The sequence below is a fragment of the Arctopsyche grandis genome, chromosome 3 (genome assembly GCF_051622035.1).
Source record: "Arctopsyche grandis isolate Sample6627 chromosome 3, ASM5162203v2, whole genome shotgun sequence".
Lineage (NCBI taxonomy): Eukaryota > Metazoa > Arthropoda > Insecta > Trichoptera > Hydropsychidae > Arctopsyche > Arctopsyche grandis.
Window position 1 is genome coordinate 35312893 of NC_135357.1, and position 15840 is coordinate 35328732.

The following is a 15840-nucleotide window of genomic DNA, read 5'->3' on the forward strand; positions in this document are numbered from 1 at the left end:
TTAATGATGAATTTTGAAAACATAGAAAAGTTAAAATTCTATGACTTTCATTAAATCATATAACCGTTTTGTTTAGATTACAGATATTAATTCTATACTTGTATTATATAAAGCATGGTTTTAATTCGTTTTGATCTTGGTACCCTTTTTTCATTTTATTATTATTATATATTACTTTTTTCATAAATCCTATTATAATATTCACCTTTCAATTTCTTTATATAGTTTGACTATTTATTTGTATATATATTTTTTATTTTTGTATAAATTTGCTTTGTAGCTTTCCTGCACGCTGAATAATTATTTTACTTGATGATGAGTGGCTTTTTTTTACTATTATGTAAGTTTTTCCAGTGTTTTCGCATGCTTTTTTCTCAAATTGATTGTATATATGCCAGCCATGTGACCGATTAGGGCTACGCTAAAGTTTGGTTTGTTCACGCAGGCCATATTTCGAAGAGAAAGCTCGTTACAATTCACTATTGGACATGCAGAAGAACAAAGTTCAAGCACTCGAGAAGGAAGTCAGCAATGCCAAATTAACGTACGCGCAAGCTTTGAGAAATCTTGAAAAAATATCCGAAGAGATACACCGATATCGGAGTAGCTTCATGTCACAGAATGCACCGACCAAAGAAACATCGTCACACACTCCTCAAGCACAGGCTCCCGGTTTGTATTTGGATTCAAGCAGTATGCATACGATACAGAACATATTTCGTGTGCTATTTTTATGGTACGGGGCCAATTCTTGCAAATTGGCAATATTTTAATATTTATATTTTGGAACTAGCAGTTGGGCACTTCAAAATTTTTAATTGTGTTCTAAACTATTGTTATTTCAAAAGAGAAACATAAAAGTGAAACGATTTTTTAACATAAGTCATTCTGCTATAAATTAGTAGTGTACTGGAGCACCATTATAAACAAGTTTCTTATTTATTTTTAACTTCAAACTTCAATTGGCTAATTTTCATATGTGCAGTTTTCTATATCGTTCGATAGTGCATTGTCTATGAAAGTGCGTTAATAAACAATGTATGTGTTACAGTCGAAGTGTATTTTCAGTTGTAATATATTCCAACTGGCGTTTTAGGTCATTCATATTCGAATAAAATTCAACTAATAAATTATATCTCTTCAAGCGCAAATACACTTTCGACAATGTGCGCCGGTTGTAATATAACAGTTTAGTTTTTACAGCTCTGATGCTTTTACGAATGCTTTAGAATTCAATAATGCGTTAACATTTGCTAGGTATTACGAATAAAGGTAATGAGTACCATATTTCGTGTTCAAAACAAAAATGTGACTTTCCAACTCAATTTACTAGTCGAGTGATGTTTTCACGTTAATCTAACCTCTCCGTCTAACCTAGTACCAACTTATACTTGAACTATATTTTTAGTTGTAATATATTTTGATCAGTTGGAATGTGATTCGCCATATGAATCAGCTTACGTGGGTTAGATGGAATATATTCCAGCTAGTCAAAATATATTACAACTGAAAATACACTTTAACTATAAAGGTAGTTGGTAGCAGGTTAGATGAATTATATTCCAACTAGTGTAAAATTGAGGTGTATTTTCAGTTTTAATATATTTTGATCAGTTGGAATGTAATTCGCCATATGAATCAACTTACGTGGACTAGACGGAATATATTCCAACTATTCACTATATTCCAAAATATATTACAACTGAAAATATACTTCAACTATAACAGTAGTTGGTACTATATAAAGTGGAATATATTCTAACTAGTTAAAATGTATGTGGTAGAGAATCCTGACAGATGACGCTGTTCAGGACCACGGTTGGGATGTGACGGTTGAGGGGAAGATCAAACACGTGCGTTTTCAGTCATGTTGTTTATTAAGACGATACGTGCGGAGGTTTAGCGACCAACCGCGCGGAGCACAGGTTCAACTGTGACTAACCGTTACATCCCTGCCCCTTTTCATCCCCTTCTCACAATCAGTCGTAACTAGGGATCCCAAATATTCGTCGACTTCAACTATTCGAATATCGAATAGTAAATCAAGAGCTATTCGAATATTTGAATATATTCGAAAATTAAAAAAAAGGTAATTACATTTGTAGTAAGCACAAATTACATTATATTTATATATGTAATATATTACAATTAATAAAACATAATTTTAAGAAAATTAAAAAAACATAAAACTAAAAATACACACATAAAATATAAGAAAAAATTTATAAACTCCTTCTGCTGTTATTAAGGATGCACTATTTTTGCTTAATTCTTTGATTGCAGTTTCAACGGGAGTAAGAACACAATTAAAATTTTCAAAATATCAATTTCATTCTTAGAAACAGTATTGAAATTATATTCTTTTAGTGCTATCTTTACACTTTCGTAAACTTGAATAAATCGTCTTATCATAGTTGCCATTGAATTCCACCTGATTTTTACATCCAATAATAATTTCGATTTTCTTTTTTCATTATAATTTCTTCTAAAAATGTATATATTCGCCGGTGACTTCTTAAATATTCGTATTATTTTTCTGATGTTTTCTAAAATTTCGTAGAGATTATTATCGATCAAAAAGCGATTTTCTTCAAACATTTCTGTATTTATTGAATAAAAATTCGTTTCTTCACATGTACACATTTCATCTTCCTCATTATCTTTATTCTCATCACAATTATCCCCATTACATATTTAATTTTCTTCATAATCGTCGGCTTCTTCGTCATCTCTCTTTTCATAATGATTTTGTGTATTTATTTTATAAAAATATATATACACGAATAATATTCGAATAGTTGATGAAATATTCGAATAACGAATGGCTGAAAAATCAGACGAATATTCGATTGGGATCCCTAGTCGTAACATAACCTTTCTCAGCCAATCAGCCTTTCGTTCAATTCCAACCCTACATGTATTACAATTGGAAGATTCACTTCAACTGTAACACATCTACTAAGAATTATGATATCTTAATGGGTTGTTGTACAAATAAATAACAAATAATGAATATTTTCAGAATCACTTCCAAAAGCAGTTGAGAATGTACCACCTGAAAATAAAAACGCCGTCAACGTAAATAAAGATCATGTAAACGATAACGAAAAAGTTACAAAAACCAATCAAATATCAAAGAGCGATTCCATAAGAGAGTGGATTAAGCAGAACGGAGCAGCCAATCCCGTGAACGACTTTGTTGAGGACAACACGACACCTTCGGGCACCATTGTGCCGGGCGCAGACGCTAAAAAACCACCCGTAGTCAGACCGAAGAGTCTGCCGCAGGACTTCTGTGATAAGTACAGTGATATATTGACGCCGTTTCAGCAGAATGCACCGACGAAGATGTCGACAGCGAACCAGAGCAAGAACAGCGCCAGTACACCGTCGACGATCAGCAAAAACGGGCCGGAATCCGACAACTGGATCGAAATCAACCTCGAGTACTCGAGTCCCGAGGAGATCAGTTTCGAAAAGTGCTCCAACTTCTCGACCCTCGAGAGCTACAAGCAAATACCATACGAGCGGATGCCCAACGACGATATATCCCAAGACGATTCGGTCAGTCAACGACCGTCTCCAACTTCCCACACGAAGACGGTCGAATTCGAGAAGCCTGTCGATAGCGTGGTGGTGCCTAACTCGAGGGTCAGCGCCGACTCGCCGAGGAGAATCATCAGGAATAGACTGATCGCTCAGAAGTCACTGCCAGTCAATTCGTTGTACTATCAAAACGTCGACGTGGCGAACGAGGCTCAGATCGATGCCATCAACGGGAAGGAGGCGTCAGGCTATTCGATGAAGACTAAATTGAAGCCGGATATCAGCACTTGGATAAGCAGATCGTCGGCGAAGGCTGAAGACGAATCGCAGTTCAGTCCGACGAGGCGGCAAAGTTTCGACGTCATACTCAATGATACCGGCGAGAAGATGAAGGAAATATTCAATCAAGGTAAGAACACCACTAGTTGAGATAAGAGATTCCATTTAAAACATTATGATGCATATATTCTGTCCTGTTTAGGTTTTATGATGTTGCACATATCGTCGCTGACTGAGAGGAGAAACTCGGAGCCGAAGGTGCCGCAGACGGAGAAGCTATCACCGAACCAAAAAGACTATCTACCGAATGATACCACTCCTCAAAAGGGAATTATATCCAACCGTGTTGTGAGAAAGATGCCGTCGCCGCTGGACAAGACGCTGTCGTATCTGAACGTGTGCAACGAGAACAGTTCAACGTCGACGAACTCTGACGATCAGGGATCCGACACCGATAGCTTAGCGAGGTTCGTTGATTTGCATCGGTGTGCTGTTTGTCACTTTTGACACGATTTTATTTAATGTAATGCTACTGTTTCAGTGTGGAGATGTTGACCGACGATCAGATCCATTCCTTGATGTTGGAAGGGCATTTGGAGGTGGCGTGCCAGCAGTTGCTCGGCGCGCCGAACAACGGCAAAGCTGAAGAAGTCGTGCCTTGAGCACTCGGCGTTATGCGACCTGTGTATTATTAATTATTTAGTATTATTCTAGAAAAATTGATTGCAATAGTTCAACGTAGGCTTTCTTTATTGTTTTAAATGTGGAAAGCTTGAAGTAATGTCGGCCGTTCAAGCTCAGTATAGTGCGCTTGATGTTGCTCGGCACCGAGAGACCAATTTAGAAATGACTTCGATCGGAAATGGGACGGGATTTATATCGAATTTTATGATGTTCGGTTTTTGCAATTTTATTCTTATGATATTGACTTAATATTTTCGTACAATTCCTATATAACGAGAGTGATTATTTAATTTACGAAGGCACTATGGAGTTTCTTCAATGGCAACCTAAAATTAAACAGGGCAATGGAAATTATCTATATATATGTTATAGAGATTCCTGACAGATGACGCTGTTCAAGACCACAGTTGGGATGTGGCAGTTTAGGTGAAGATCAAACACTTGCGTTTACAGTTGTTTATTAAGAAGTTTAACGACCAACCGCGCGGAGCGCAGGTCCAACTGCTACTAACCGTTACATCTCTGCCCCTTTTCATCCCCTTCTCACAATCAGTCATAACATACTCTTTCTCAGCCATAGCCCATACATCAGCCTTTCAACCCTACATATATGTATATAAAATTGAATGTCTGTCTGTCTGTGTGTCTCGAACAGGTTCCTAAACCACTCGACCGATTACGATGGAACTTTTAAGCTTTGTTGTATGCATGTCCGGGAAGCTTACTGTGAAAATAAAAACGGGAAAAAACCTCTTAATAATAATATTCGTAATTAAGATTTTACCGACGCGAAAGTTTGAAGCGCCATTGTGTAGTCAAGGAAATGTGTTCGTTGGTAACCATGTTACCAGTTGGTTTATCACGACGTGGCTTTGAAGAGACGTTAGACGTGAGCTCCAACCATCACTTGAAACGGGAATTGCATGCCTTATAATGGCATTGCATTTTTTTAAATACATACATATTTATGTATCTCCATAGTGCCGTAATAGACGAAGTAAAGTATAGTATGATAATACATATGTACATACAGCAATATCCCGCAGTAAACTGAAATAATTGTGTAGAACATACAATGCACTTTTATATAGATTTATCATTATTTATGGAGAATTTCAGGTGCTTCACATAATTTGTGTTGCAACTCTTTAACCCTTTGCCCGCGGCAATAAATATAGCGAACAAGCCCTGTACGCGGTACCTCTTTCGCGAATTTGGCAATCGAGTTTTCGATCTTAAATACAGATTTTAATATTTACTCAAGTAACCAGATATGTTAATTAACACATAAAGTATTATTTTAAACAACAAAATATATAATATATCTCGTAGTTTTGGCTTAATTGTCAAATAATCATTCTTCATACAATTGAGACGTATCGTCGCCATTGTTCAACAGACGTGACGTCACGTAAACGAGGTTTCAGTATGGTTCCACAAAAAACTAATTTTGACTGGTATATATTCATTTTAAGCAAATTGAATAGATGGCATTCAACTCTCAGTAATATATTCAACCAATTTTGAACCTTAAAACAGTTGAAATAGGCGCATATAAGGCTCAAAATCCCGTGCAAAGTTCAGAAATTCTACAGAAGACAGCCGCGCTACAGACTTGTCGCGCAAAGCTTCCATAGAAGACGGCCGCGGGCAAACGGTTAAGGGTGGTCGTTTACTTTTGATGTCGATAATATTATTTTCCTATAGCAAGTTTGGCCTGTTCCATCCAGGTACAGCACGGGCTTTTCTCAGTATTATACTATCAAAATTAAGCCTCAAAACTTACATGGAAGTTCTTGAAAACCATCTGAATAAAATGGAGAAGCCTATAGGGCCTCAATGGTTGAAAATATACATATATGTATATGGTATGTAATAGAAAACCTGCCGTATTATCGGGTTGTTGCTGTATTGAAAATGATACATATTTTCCTTGGTAATTATTTACTTTACAAATTTTTGTGATAGCATATATTAATTTTTGCATTTTTTTTATATACATAGTATTATTGATATTTTTATGTTTAATTTGATACGAAAAGTTTCTGATTTATTAATGAAAAAAAAAGGGATTGAAATCAAAACATACATTTAGTACAATTTATATGTGTATATTATTTTATGTAGTATGACTCGTATGCCATATCTGAATTGAACCGCAACGGTAGTACAAATTTATTTATTATTACAAAAGAAATCATACGTATATACATATATTTTTTGCTTGTTTTTTTCGATTGCATTTATCGTTGTGATGCTACAGAGGGGAAAAAATATGTTGAATAAATCGATTTTGTATTTATTTGTTGATCGATATTATTATTAGTATATATGTATATGAAATGTAGTTAAGTGAAATTAATCAATAATAAGGTATGACCTTTCGACTATAATGCGAAGGTGCTATTACGATACAGAGTACAATCGGACATAATGTCGCAAAGAAGCAGTGGAAGATTAATAAAAATAAATAAAAAAGAGAGCACACTATTAAACTTACGAGACGTTGATTTTGAATAATGTTTAAATATATTAAGTTTTGACTCGGCAATAAATCATCACTTCTTGAACAGTTCATTTCATTCCAATGTGTTCTATGAGGGTTTGTGTGGGCTGTCATTTTAGATAACATATAGTAGATCAGACTCACATCTCCAGCTGATTATCTATCTGTATATGTATATATAAAATTGAATGTCTGTGTGTGTCTCGAATGGGCTCCTAAGCCACTGAATCGATTAAGATGGAACTTTCAGGATTTGTTGTATGCATGTCCGGGAAGATTACTGTGATAAAAAAAAACGGGAAGAAACCTCTTAATAATAATATTCGTAATTATGATTTTACTAATGCGAAAGTAAAGCTATCCCGCCTTCAACGCATCACGGCGCGAGTGTGACAATAATCGCGCCACGCCTACCTCGCACTCGAATGTACTGACCATTCAGGGCTGTACCACAAACACACAGCGGATGGCCCACGTCAACAAATATATCTATGTCTGTGGAACGGGAATTGCACGCGTTATTGTGGCATTGCAACGCATGCCGGGTTCAGCTATCTATATATATGTTACACCGAATCCATGAAATTGTTTACTACAAGCATTCGGCAAGAGAATTGCCGAATGCGTGAAAAATGTAAGCACGTTGTCCAGTTCACGGATTCCGTAAATTCTTTGCCGAATGCGTGAACTGGACAGCGTGTTATATTATAACCAAGTGTCAAAGTGACAGCTGAATAAGGATGTTTAATTTACATATTATTATGTATAATATGACTACATACATATGTTTCACTGTTAAAATATTGATCAAAATGTATAAAAATGGCATTAATTTATGTATAAGTCATATGAGATGATCGAAACATATGTATGTAGTCATATTATACATAATAATATGTATAATATGACTACATACTTTGACACTTGTCCACGCTGTCCAGTTCTAAAAGACAACACCGGAGCGCTGCTGTCTATTTGCCGACTCCATGCTTTGAGCAGACAAATTCTTGCCGAATACACGCATTCGCCAAAGAATTTACGGAATCCGTGAACTGGGCAACATGCTTGCATTTTTCACGCATTCGGCAATTCTCTTGCCGAATGCGTGTAATAGACAATTTCACGGATTCGGTGTAACATATATATAAATCAATGTTTGTCTGTCTGTTACGTATGCGTTCCTATACCATTCAACCGGTTGCGACATAAAAGTGTGTTGAGAAGGGTTTATATACCTATATATGTGTAAACCCGTTGTCAAATATGCAACAGCCTGTTCCGAGACGCGAATTTATGCCAATGATAAGTGGCTATTTCAATGGTATTATTAGTATTATAATTTCGTCACTGATCAGCTGGTGGTTTGAGTCTGAGTTACGACATGTTCGTCATCTAATCTTTTGGCCTGATTATTTGATATTAACTGAAACATTATACTTTTCAGAACCAAATGACAGAAATAATGTATGTATGTATGTATACCGGAATTAAGTTCAATTAAATTATAAAAATGGCTATTCCTTTACTTAACGTCTGACGCTTGGTATCGGCTTAACTCTTTGTACGCCGTCGACTCACCCGTGAGTCGCGCATTGACTCGCTTGTACACCAGCGTGTCTCACTGGTGAGTCGTGTCGATTTCTCTTATTTAACGTTCGAAAAGTTTGACTTTTTCAGGATTCCATATCCAACTAATGCGAGTGGAGGTCTTTTATTAATAAATAATTTTTAAAATGCCGAACATTATACCGAGTGTCAGACGTTTAGCAAACGAGTACCAAATATACATATCATTCATATCTACGACAGTTCGAACTCGACCAAAATTTGCTAGTCAACGATAAGTAACTTTTTTCATCCACTAACCGTAAATACCAATCATTTGACGGGTTGAAAACCAGACTGGTACAAGTGACATTTTTAAAAAAAGCTGGTTTAAGTACTAAAATAATAGCATTTCATATATGCTGTTATTTTAGCACTTAAACCAGATTTTTTTAAAAATGTCACTTGTACCAGTCTGGTTTTCAGCCCGTCATTTTATCTGTATTATAATCAAATTGACCGATCATAGTGCAATTTTGACCGTTTTGTAGTTATTCACTACACTGCGGTAGTATTCAGGCAATTTTAATCTAAAAGGAAATGTATAATAAATTATATTATTAATAAATAATGTTCTGTATTATTAAAATTACTAACTTTTTGATTTTGCGTGATGAAAATGCATCATTATAAATATGTATGTGAGTATGTTTATTATGATATATTGTGAAATGCGTCGATCTGCCTAATTTGCGTGTATATAAAATGTGTGATAATAGGGAATGTTTCAAATTTACATAGAAAGAGTGGAGCGATGCAAAATTGTTAATAATATATATTTATAGGTTAGGAGTATTTTAAAATGAATAAAAAGCAATATTATTAGATGCAATGAATTTGTAATAATGTAACATTGTGCACAATTGCATTGTTTTCGTTTTGTAAGCCATTTTGCTACCGTACAATTTATTTTGCCGAAGGTATGTATTTTACGACGACGAGCTTGTTGTTTTTATGCAAAGTGTGATTTTTATTATTACTTTATTTTAATTATTATGTATAATGCAAAACAAAAATAAATTGAAAAAAAAAAAACAATGGATCTATTAGATACATATAATAGTTCCCAGTTACACTTTGTATATGTGTGTGTACATATATTTATTTATATTTTAATTTTACGATTATTCTTTCCGAATAAAAAAACAGTTTAAATTTGAGTGTTGTTTTATTTGTGTTTGTGTGTTTTGCCATATTTGGAGTAAACTTTGAAGTTTTCATCTGCATTCTCTATAAGAGTGTAGATTACACTGTTCGACACGAAAAATGTTTCAGAGACGAGATATGACTTTTTTTATAGATCAATGCCCAGTGAACACGAATCTGGTAATAAAAAGTGTTGATTGGCTCGAGATTCGGAGATATACATATGTGTTTTTTAAATCGAGCGATTTTTCTATATCTTGGTGTTGTTCGGTCGATTTCTCAAAATCTGTTAAATTTCTGTTCAAAATGAATATTGGAATCTACAGTTGGGTATTTTATCTTTCATTTGTAGTACTTTTCAGCTTTCAAATCTCTCTAAGTAGTCGTCCAGTTCAAATCAAAAGTCAAAATTACGTATTTTCACTTGGGATTTTTTCCCACTGTTAATACTATATTATATTGAGTATTTTCTATTGAAACATGTTTACTAGGATAGTGTTCTGGCCAGACTATTTTTTGATTTCGTTTAAAAGGGTTAATTGGATGTGTGGTGAACTTTAAATCGGTAAAATTTCGAACAAAAAGCTCTTACTAGTGTTTACTCGTATTTACACGAATCCGAATTGAATTAATAGGGATAATATATTAAATTATCTTTATATGAGAATTACATAAAATTCCACTTGGAAAAATCATATTTCGACTCTTCGTGTGGATTAATAACAAAAATTCGTTTATTTTATCGAGGTAAGCCAGTTATCAATAGAATTTTTGTTATTAATCCACAAGAAGAGTCGAAATATGATTTTTCTAAGTGGAATTTTATTTAATTCTTAGTTCTAGAAACAAAAAAAATAATAAGGGGGAGTTAAAAATACTGATCGGAAATTAAAAAAAATTGCTTGGAACCTATGTATATACATATGTATTAGGCCGGAGTGAAAAACACGAATTTTGGATTTTCATTGATAGATCTAGTGGAAAACTTAGGTTATACCAAGGGAACGTTAAATAAAAAATATATTTTTGATTTTAAATAATGTCCTGTGCCTCCAAACTAATCGATTAATCTTAAAAAAAACTTTTTTCATATACTTCTCTTTTTTTACAAGGTTTTTGGAGAATGGTTCGATTTTTATTTTTCTATTTTAAAAAAAATAAACGCGACATAAAATATGACATTTTGCGTCAAAATACATAGGTCATTTTGATCTCTTTATATTTCACAAAATTCGTATTTTTGTTTTGTTCAAATTGAAGGTATATTCCCAAGGAAGTTTTCAACATGCTTTTTCAAAATAATTACGGGAACATGAAAAACTGACGATTTTCTGAAAGAAACGCGCCCCCCATTGTGAAAGCAGTATGGGGACTTTCGAGCGAAACGGTAATTTGGAATTCTCGGTTTTTAGTCAAAACTTATCCTTTAACAATCTTTCTGTCAGGCGACGTTTCACTGATGCTACATTATTTTTTAAGGCCTGACCGCACTATGCGGCTGCGACCTGCTGCAGCACGACACGGCAAAGTTGATACAAAAGGCAACTCTGTCGCGTCGCGCGTTATATCTCATACAAACAATATTTGCTGTGTCGTGTCGCAGGCGCATAGTGCGGTCAGACCTTTAAGCTCCTAAATGGTTTCCTTGATTGTCCCGATTTACTGAGTAAGGTTGGAATCAGGATTCCAGTTACATATGTAGGTATTCTAGACACATTGCACTCTTTTCACTTAATCCTTTCAAAACCAATTCCCTAAAATATTCCTATCTACAGCGAGTTTATCGGGGAGCTGCATGATGTTGATCTATTCGGTATATCCTTGCATCAATTCAGAACTGCCATCAGGAGAGTCTTGATTGATTGATCCATTTCTATTTCTATTATATTATATAATCTTTATCCTATATTATATCACTTTATATTTAGTTATGCACTGTCCTATTTTAAGAATGAAAACAAACAATGAAAACGCCACAACGTCGAACATGTCAAACATGGACCCTTTTTATTATTTTATACAATGTAAAATTACAATTCATCAATTACATTTCACATACATATAATTAAATCGTCGGAAAGCTAACGGAGATCACAATTCACAAGCTTACAGTCTAACATATGCAACTTTCGACCGTGAAGAACAATAAATTGAACACATTCAACACCTTTCATACACCGACGATACTTCCTACAGGACGACAATAAAACCACATCCCATAAAAAATATCGATAAAAAAAATCCATATATATATAAATTAAAATAAAAAACTTAACACAACTACAACCGAACTTTCTAGTATAATTTTTGGTACTACAGCGTAGAAATTAAAGCTATATATTTTTCTTCAATCCTTACAACGAGAGCTAAGCGACTACTCCGATACGTCAGGCAATTGTATCGTCATATTGTCAGAAGGTATATATGTATGTATTTTGTAACCAAATAAGCTTCATTCGCTTCCTATCACAGTGGACAATTCCATCAGCTGTCAGACCACAGAACGACGTAAACCATAACAGTCTTCAACAGATTCGAGCTTCTAGGATTTTCTTCCGTCGCTCCGGGATCCGACCGGCACAATCGATAACATTTTTACTTGTTCATCTTTTAATACTGATTGTGGATGTGATTAAACCTAGACGTATGTATGTGCGACACAAATAACAAATATAGGAAACCACAACCATATACGTATATAGTGTACAAAACCATACTATTGAAAACCCTATCACAACTTCTCGTTCGCTTCAAAATACGGTGACTATATATTTTTTAATGTAAGTACATTCAACAAACTATCTTTTAAACTATCACTGAACATACGATCATAACAATTGACTATATATGTTTACATAAATATTGAATACTGAGTATGTTCCACATTAGTTGGTAATTTTTACACGAGGGACGTTCTGCGAATCGTGATATTTATGTAAGCTGTCATGAAAACATTTTCAAAAACTAGGGTTGTCAGTATCTATCCCAAAAGCGATGACATTGTTGCTGCTGCTGCACTTGAGTGCAGTTTTTTCTTTATATAGGTTGGCGAATATTGTGTTGTGTTCCATTTGTCTGGTAGCCTTTGCTACTTGACAAATGGATCTGGTAGCCTGTGCTTTTTTTTTCTTTTTATTTTATGTATTTTACTTCATTACTCTAAAATCTATTAATGTAAAGTTACGTTAAACTTAAATCAGTCAAGGTCAACTTAGCGAGTTAAAGAGCTTGCTAACTAATGAATGAAATGTGAAATACGGAGGGTTGATCCCGTTCCCGCTCCCGTCACTGACAATGGGTTGAAGCAGCGAAAAGACAGTTTAAAAATGAGTAATGTCTATCACCTAATTCGACCAAAGCCAATTAGCTAGCTTAAGATATTGCTAACTAATGAATGAAATGTGAAATACAGAGGGTTGATCCCATTCCTGTTCCAGTCACTAATGATTGGTTGAAACGCCAACATAGCGGGCTAGAATGATAGCTAACTAATGAATGAAATGTGAAATACGGAGGGTTGATCCCATTCCTGTTCCAGTCACTAATGATTGGTTGAAATGCCAACATAGCGGGCTAGAATGATAGCTAACTAATGAATGAAATGTGAAATACGGAGGGTTGATCCCGTTCCCATCACTGACAATGGGTTGAAGCAGCGAAAAGACAGTTTAAAAATGAGTAATGTCTATCACCTAATTGGACCAAAGCCAATTTAGCTAGCTAAAGATATTGCTAACTAATGAATGAAATGTGAAATACGGAAGGTTGATCCCAGTCCAGTTCCAATCACTAACGATTGGTTGAAGCGGCAAAAAGGACTATTAAAAATTAAAAAAATATTTACTCAAGAGGACCAAAGCCAACATAGCGAGCTAGAATGATAGCTAACTAATGAATGAAATGTGAAATACGGAGGGTTGATCCCGTTCCCATCACTGACAATGGGTTGAAGCAGCGAAAATACAGTTTAAAAATGAGTAATGTCTATCACCTAATTGGACCAAAGCCAATTTAGCTAGCTAAAGATATTGCTAACTAATGAATGAAATGTGAAATACGGAAGGTTGATCCCAGTCCAGTTCCAATCACTAACGATTGGTTGAAGCGGCAAAAAGGACTATTAAAAATTAAAAAAATATTTACTCAAGAGGACCAAAGCCAACATAGCGAGCTAGAATGATAGCTAACTAATGAATGAAATGTGAAATACGGAGGGTTGATCCCGTTCCCATCACTGACAATGGGTTGAAGCAGCGAAAATACAGTTTAAAAATGAGTAATGTCTATCACCTAATTGGACCAAAGCCAATTTAGCTAGCTAAAGATATTGCTAACTAATGAATGAAATGTGAAATACGGAAGGTTGATCCCAGTCCAGTTCCAATCACTAACGATTGGTTGAAGCGGCAAAAAGGACTATTAAAAATTAAAAAAATATTTACTCAAGAGGACCAAAGCCAACATAGCGAGCTAGAATGATAGCTAACTAATGAATGAAATGTGAAATACGGAGGGTTGATCCCGTTCCCATCACTGACAATGGGTTGAAGCAGCGAAAATACAGTTTAAAAATGAGTAATGTCTATCACCTAATTGGACCAAAGCCAATTTAGCTAGCTAAAGATATTGCTAACTAATGAATGAAATGTGAAATACGGAAGGTTGATCCCAGTCCAGTTCCAATCACTAACGATTGGTTGAAGCGGCAAAAAGGACTATTAAAAATTAAAAAAATATTTACTCAAGAGGACCAAAGCCAACATAGCGAGCTAGAATGATAGCTAACTAATGAATGAAATGTGAAATACGGAGGGTTGATCCCGTTCCCATCACTGACAATGGGTTGAAGCAGCGAAAATACAGTTTAAAAATGAGTAATGTCTATCACCTAATTGGACCAAAGCCAATTTAGCTAGCTAAAGATATTGCTAACTAATGAATGAAATGTGAAATACGGAAGGTTGATCCCAGTCCAGTTCCAATCACTAACGATTGGTTGAAGCGGCATGAGGACGATTTAATAAAAATGAAAACATGCTTACCTAAGAGGGCCAAAGCCAACGTAGCGACATAGAAATCGCTAACTAATGAATGAAATGTGAAATGCGGAGGGTTGATCCCGTTCCCGCTCCCATCACTGACAATGGGTTGAAGCGGCGAAAAGACAATTTAAAATGAGTAATGTTTGTCACCTAAGTGGACCAAAGCCAATTTAGTTAGCTAAAGCTGTTGCTAACTAATGAATGAAATGTGAAATACAGAGGGTTGATCCCGATCCCGCTCCCATCACTGACAATGGGTTGAAGCGGCGAAAAGACAATTTAAAATGAGTAATGTTTATCACCTAATTGGACCAAAGCCAATTTAGCTAGCTAAAGCTGTTGCTAACTAATGAATGAAATGTGAAATATGGAAGGTTGATCCCAGTCCAGTTGCAATCACTAACAATTAGTTGAAGCGGCAAGAGGACGATTTAATAAAAATGAAAACATGCTTACCTAAGAGGGTCAAAGCCAACGTAGCGACATAGAAATCGCTAACTAATGAATGAAATGTGAAATGCGGAGGGTTGATCCCGATCCTGCTCCCATCACTGACAATGGGTTGAAGCAGCGAAAAGACAATTTAAAAATGAGTAATGTGCATCACCTAATTGGACCAAAGCCAATTTAGCTAGCTAAAGATATTGCTAACTAATGAATGAAATGTGAAATACAGAGGGTTGATCCCGATCCTGTTCCCATCACTGACAATGGGTTGAAGTGGCGAGAGGAATATTTAAAAACGGGAATGTTTTCATCTAAGTAGGCCAAATCCAAATTAAGCGAGGTAAACATATTGCTAACTAATGAATGAAATGTGAATTACAAAGGGGTTGATCCCGATCCTGCTCCCATCACTAACAATCAATCACAGGACAATCTTCATAGTGTTATGACCACTGCCTACCTTAATATAATATATACATATTTATAAATAGAGGGCTACCGGCAGTGTATCATTATCGCTAATTATAGCAGTGTCATTTTAACACTAGTTGGTGATTGTACCATCAAATTGTATCATCTCAAAGA

The 15840-nt window shown here is 35.2% G+C and overlaps 1 protein-coding gene across 1 annotated transcript; it reads left to right on the forward strand.

Moving 5' to 3' along the window:
- Positions 1-280: 280 nt before the first annotated feature.
- Positions 281-7302, forward strand: LOC143909308 (uncharacterized). Its single transcript, XM_077427229.1, has 5 exons — positions 281-340; positions 446-672; positions 3023-3955; positions 4028-4292; positions 4367-7302. Coding segments are annotated over exons 1-5 (1548 nt in total). The 5' UTR covers positions 281-338; the 3' UTR covers positions 4488-7302.
- Positions 7303-15840: the final 8538 nt, after the last annotated feature.

What these genes read in the sequence shown, in the direction of transcription:
- LOC143909308 (XM_077427229.1), top strand. An exon ending in GAAGGAAATATTCAATCAAG is followed by an intron (nt 3,956 to 4,027) that starts GTAAGAACACCA and finishes TGTCCTGTTTAG; the next exon opens with GTTTTATGATGTTGCACATA. An exon ending in GACACCGATAGCTTAGCGAG is followed by an intron (nt 4,293 to 4,366) that starts GTTCGTTGATTT and finishes CTACTGTTTCAG; the next exon opens with TGTGGAGATGTTGACCGACG.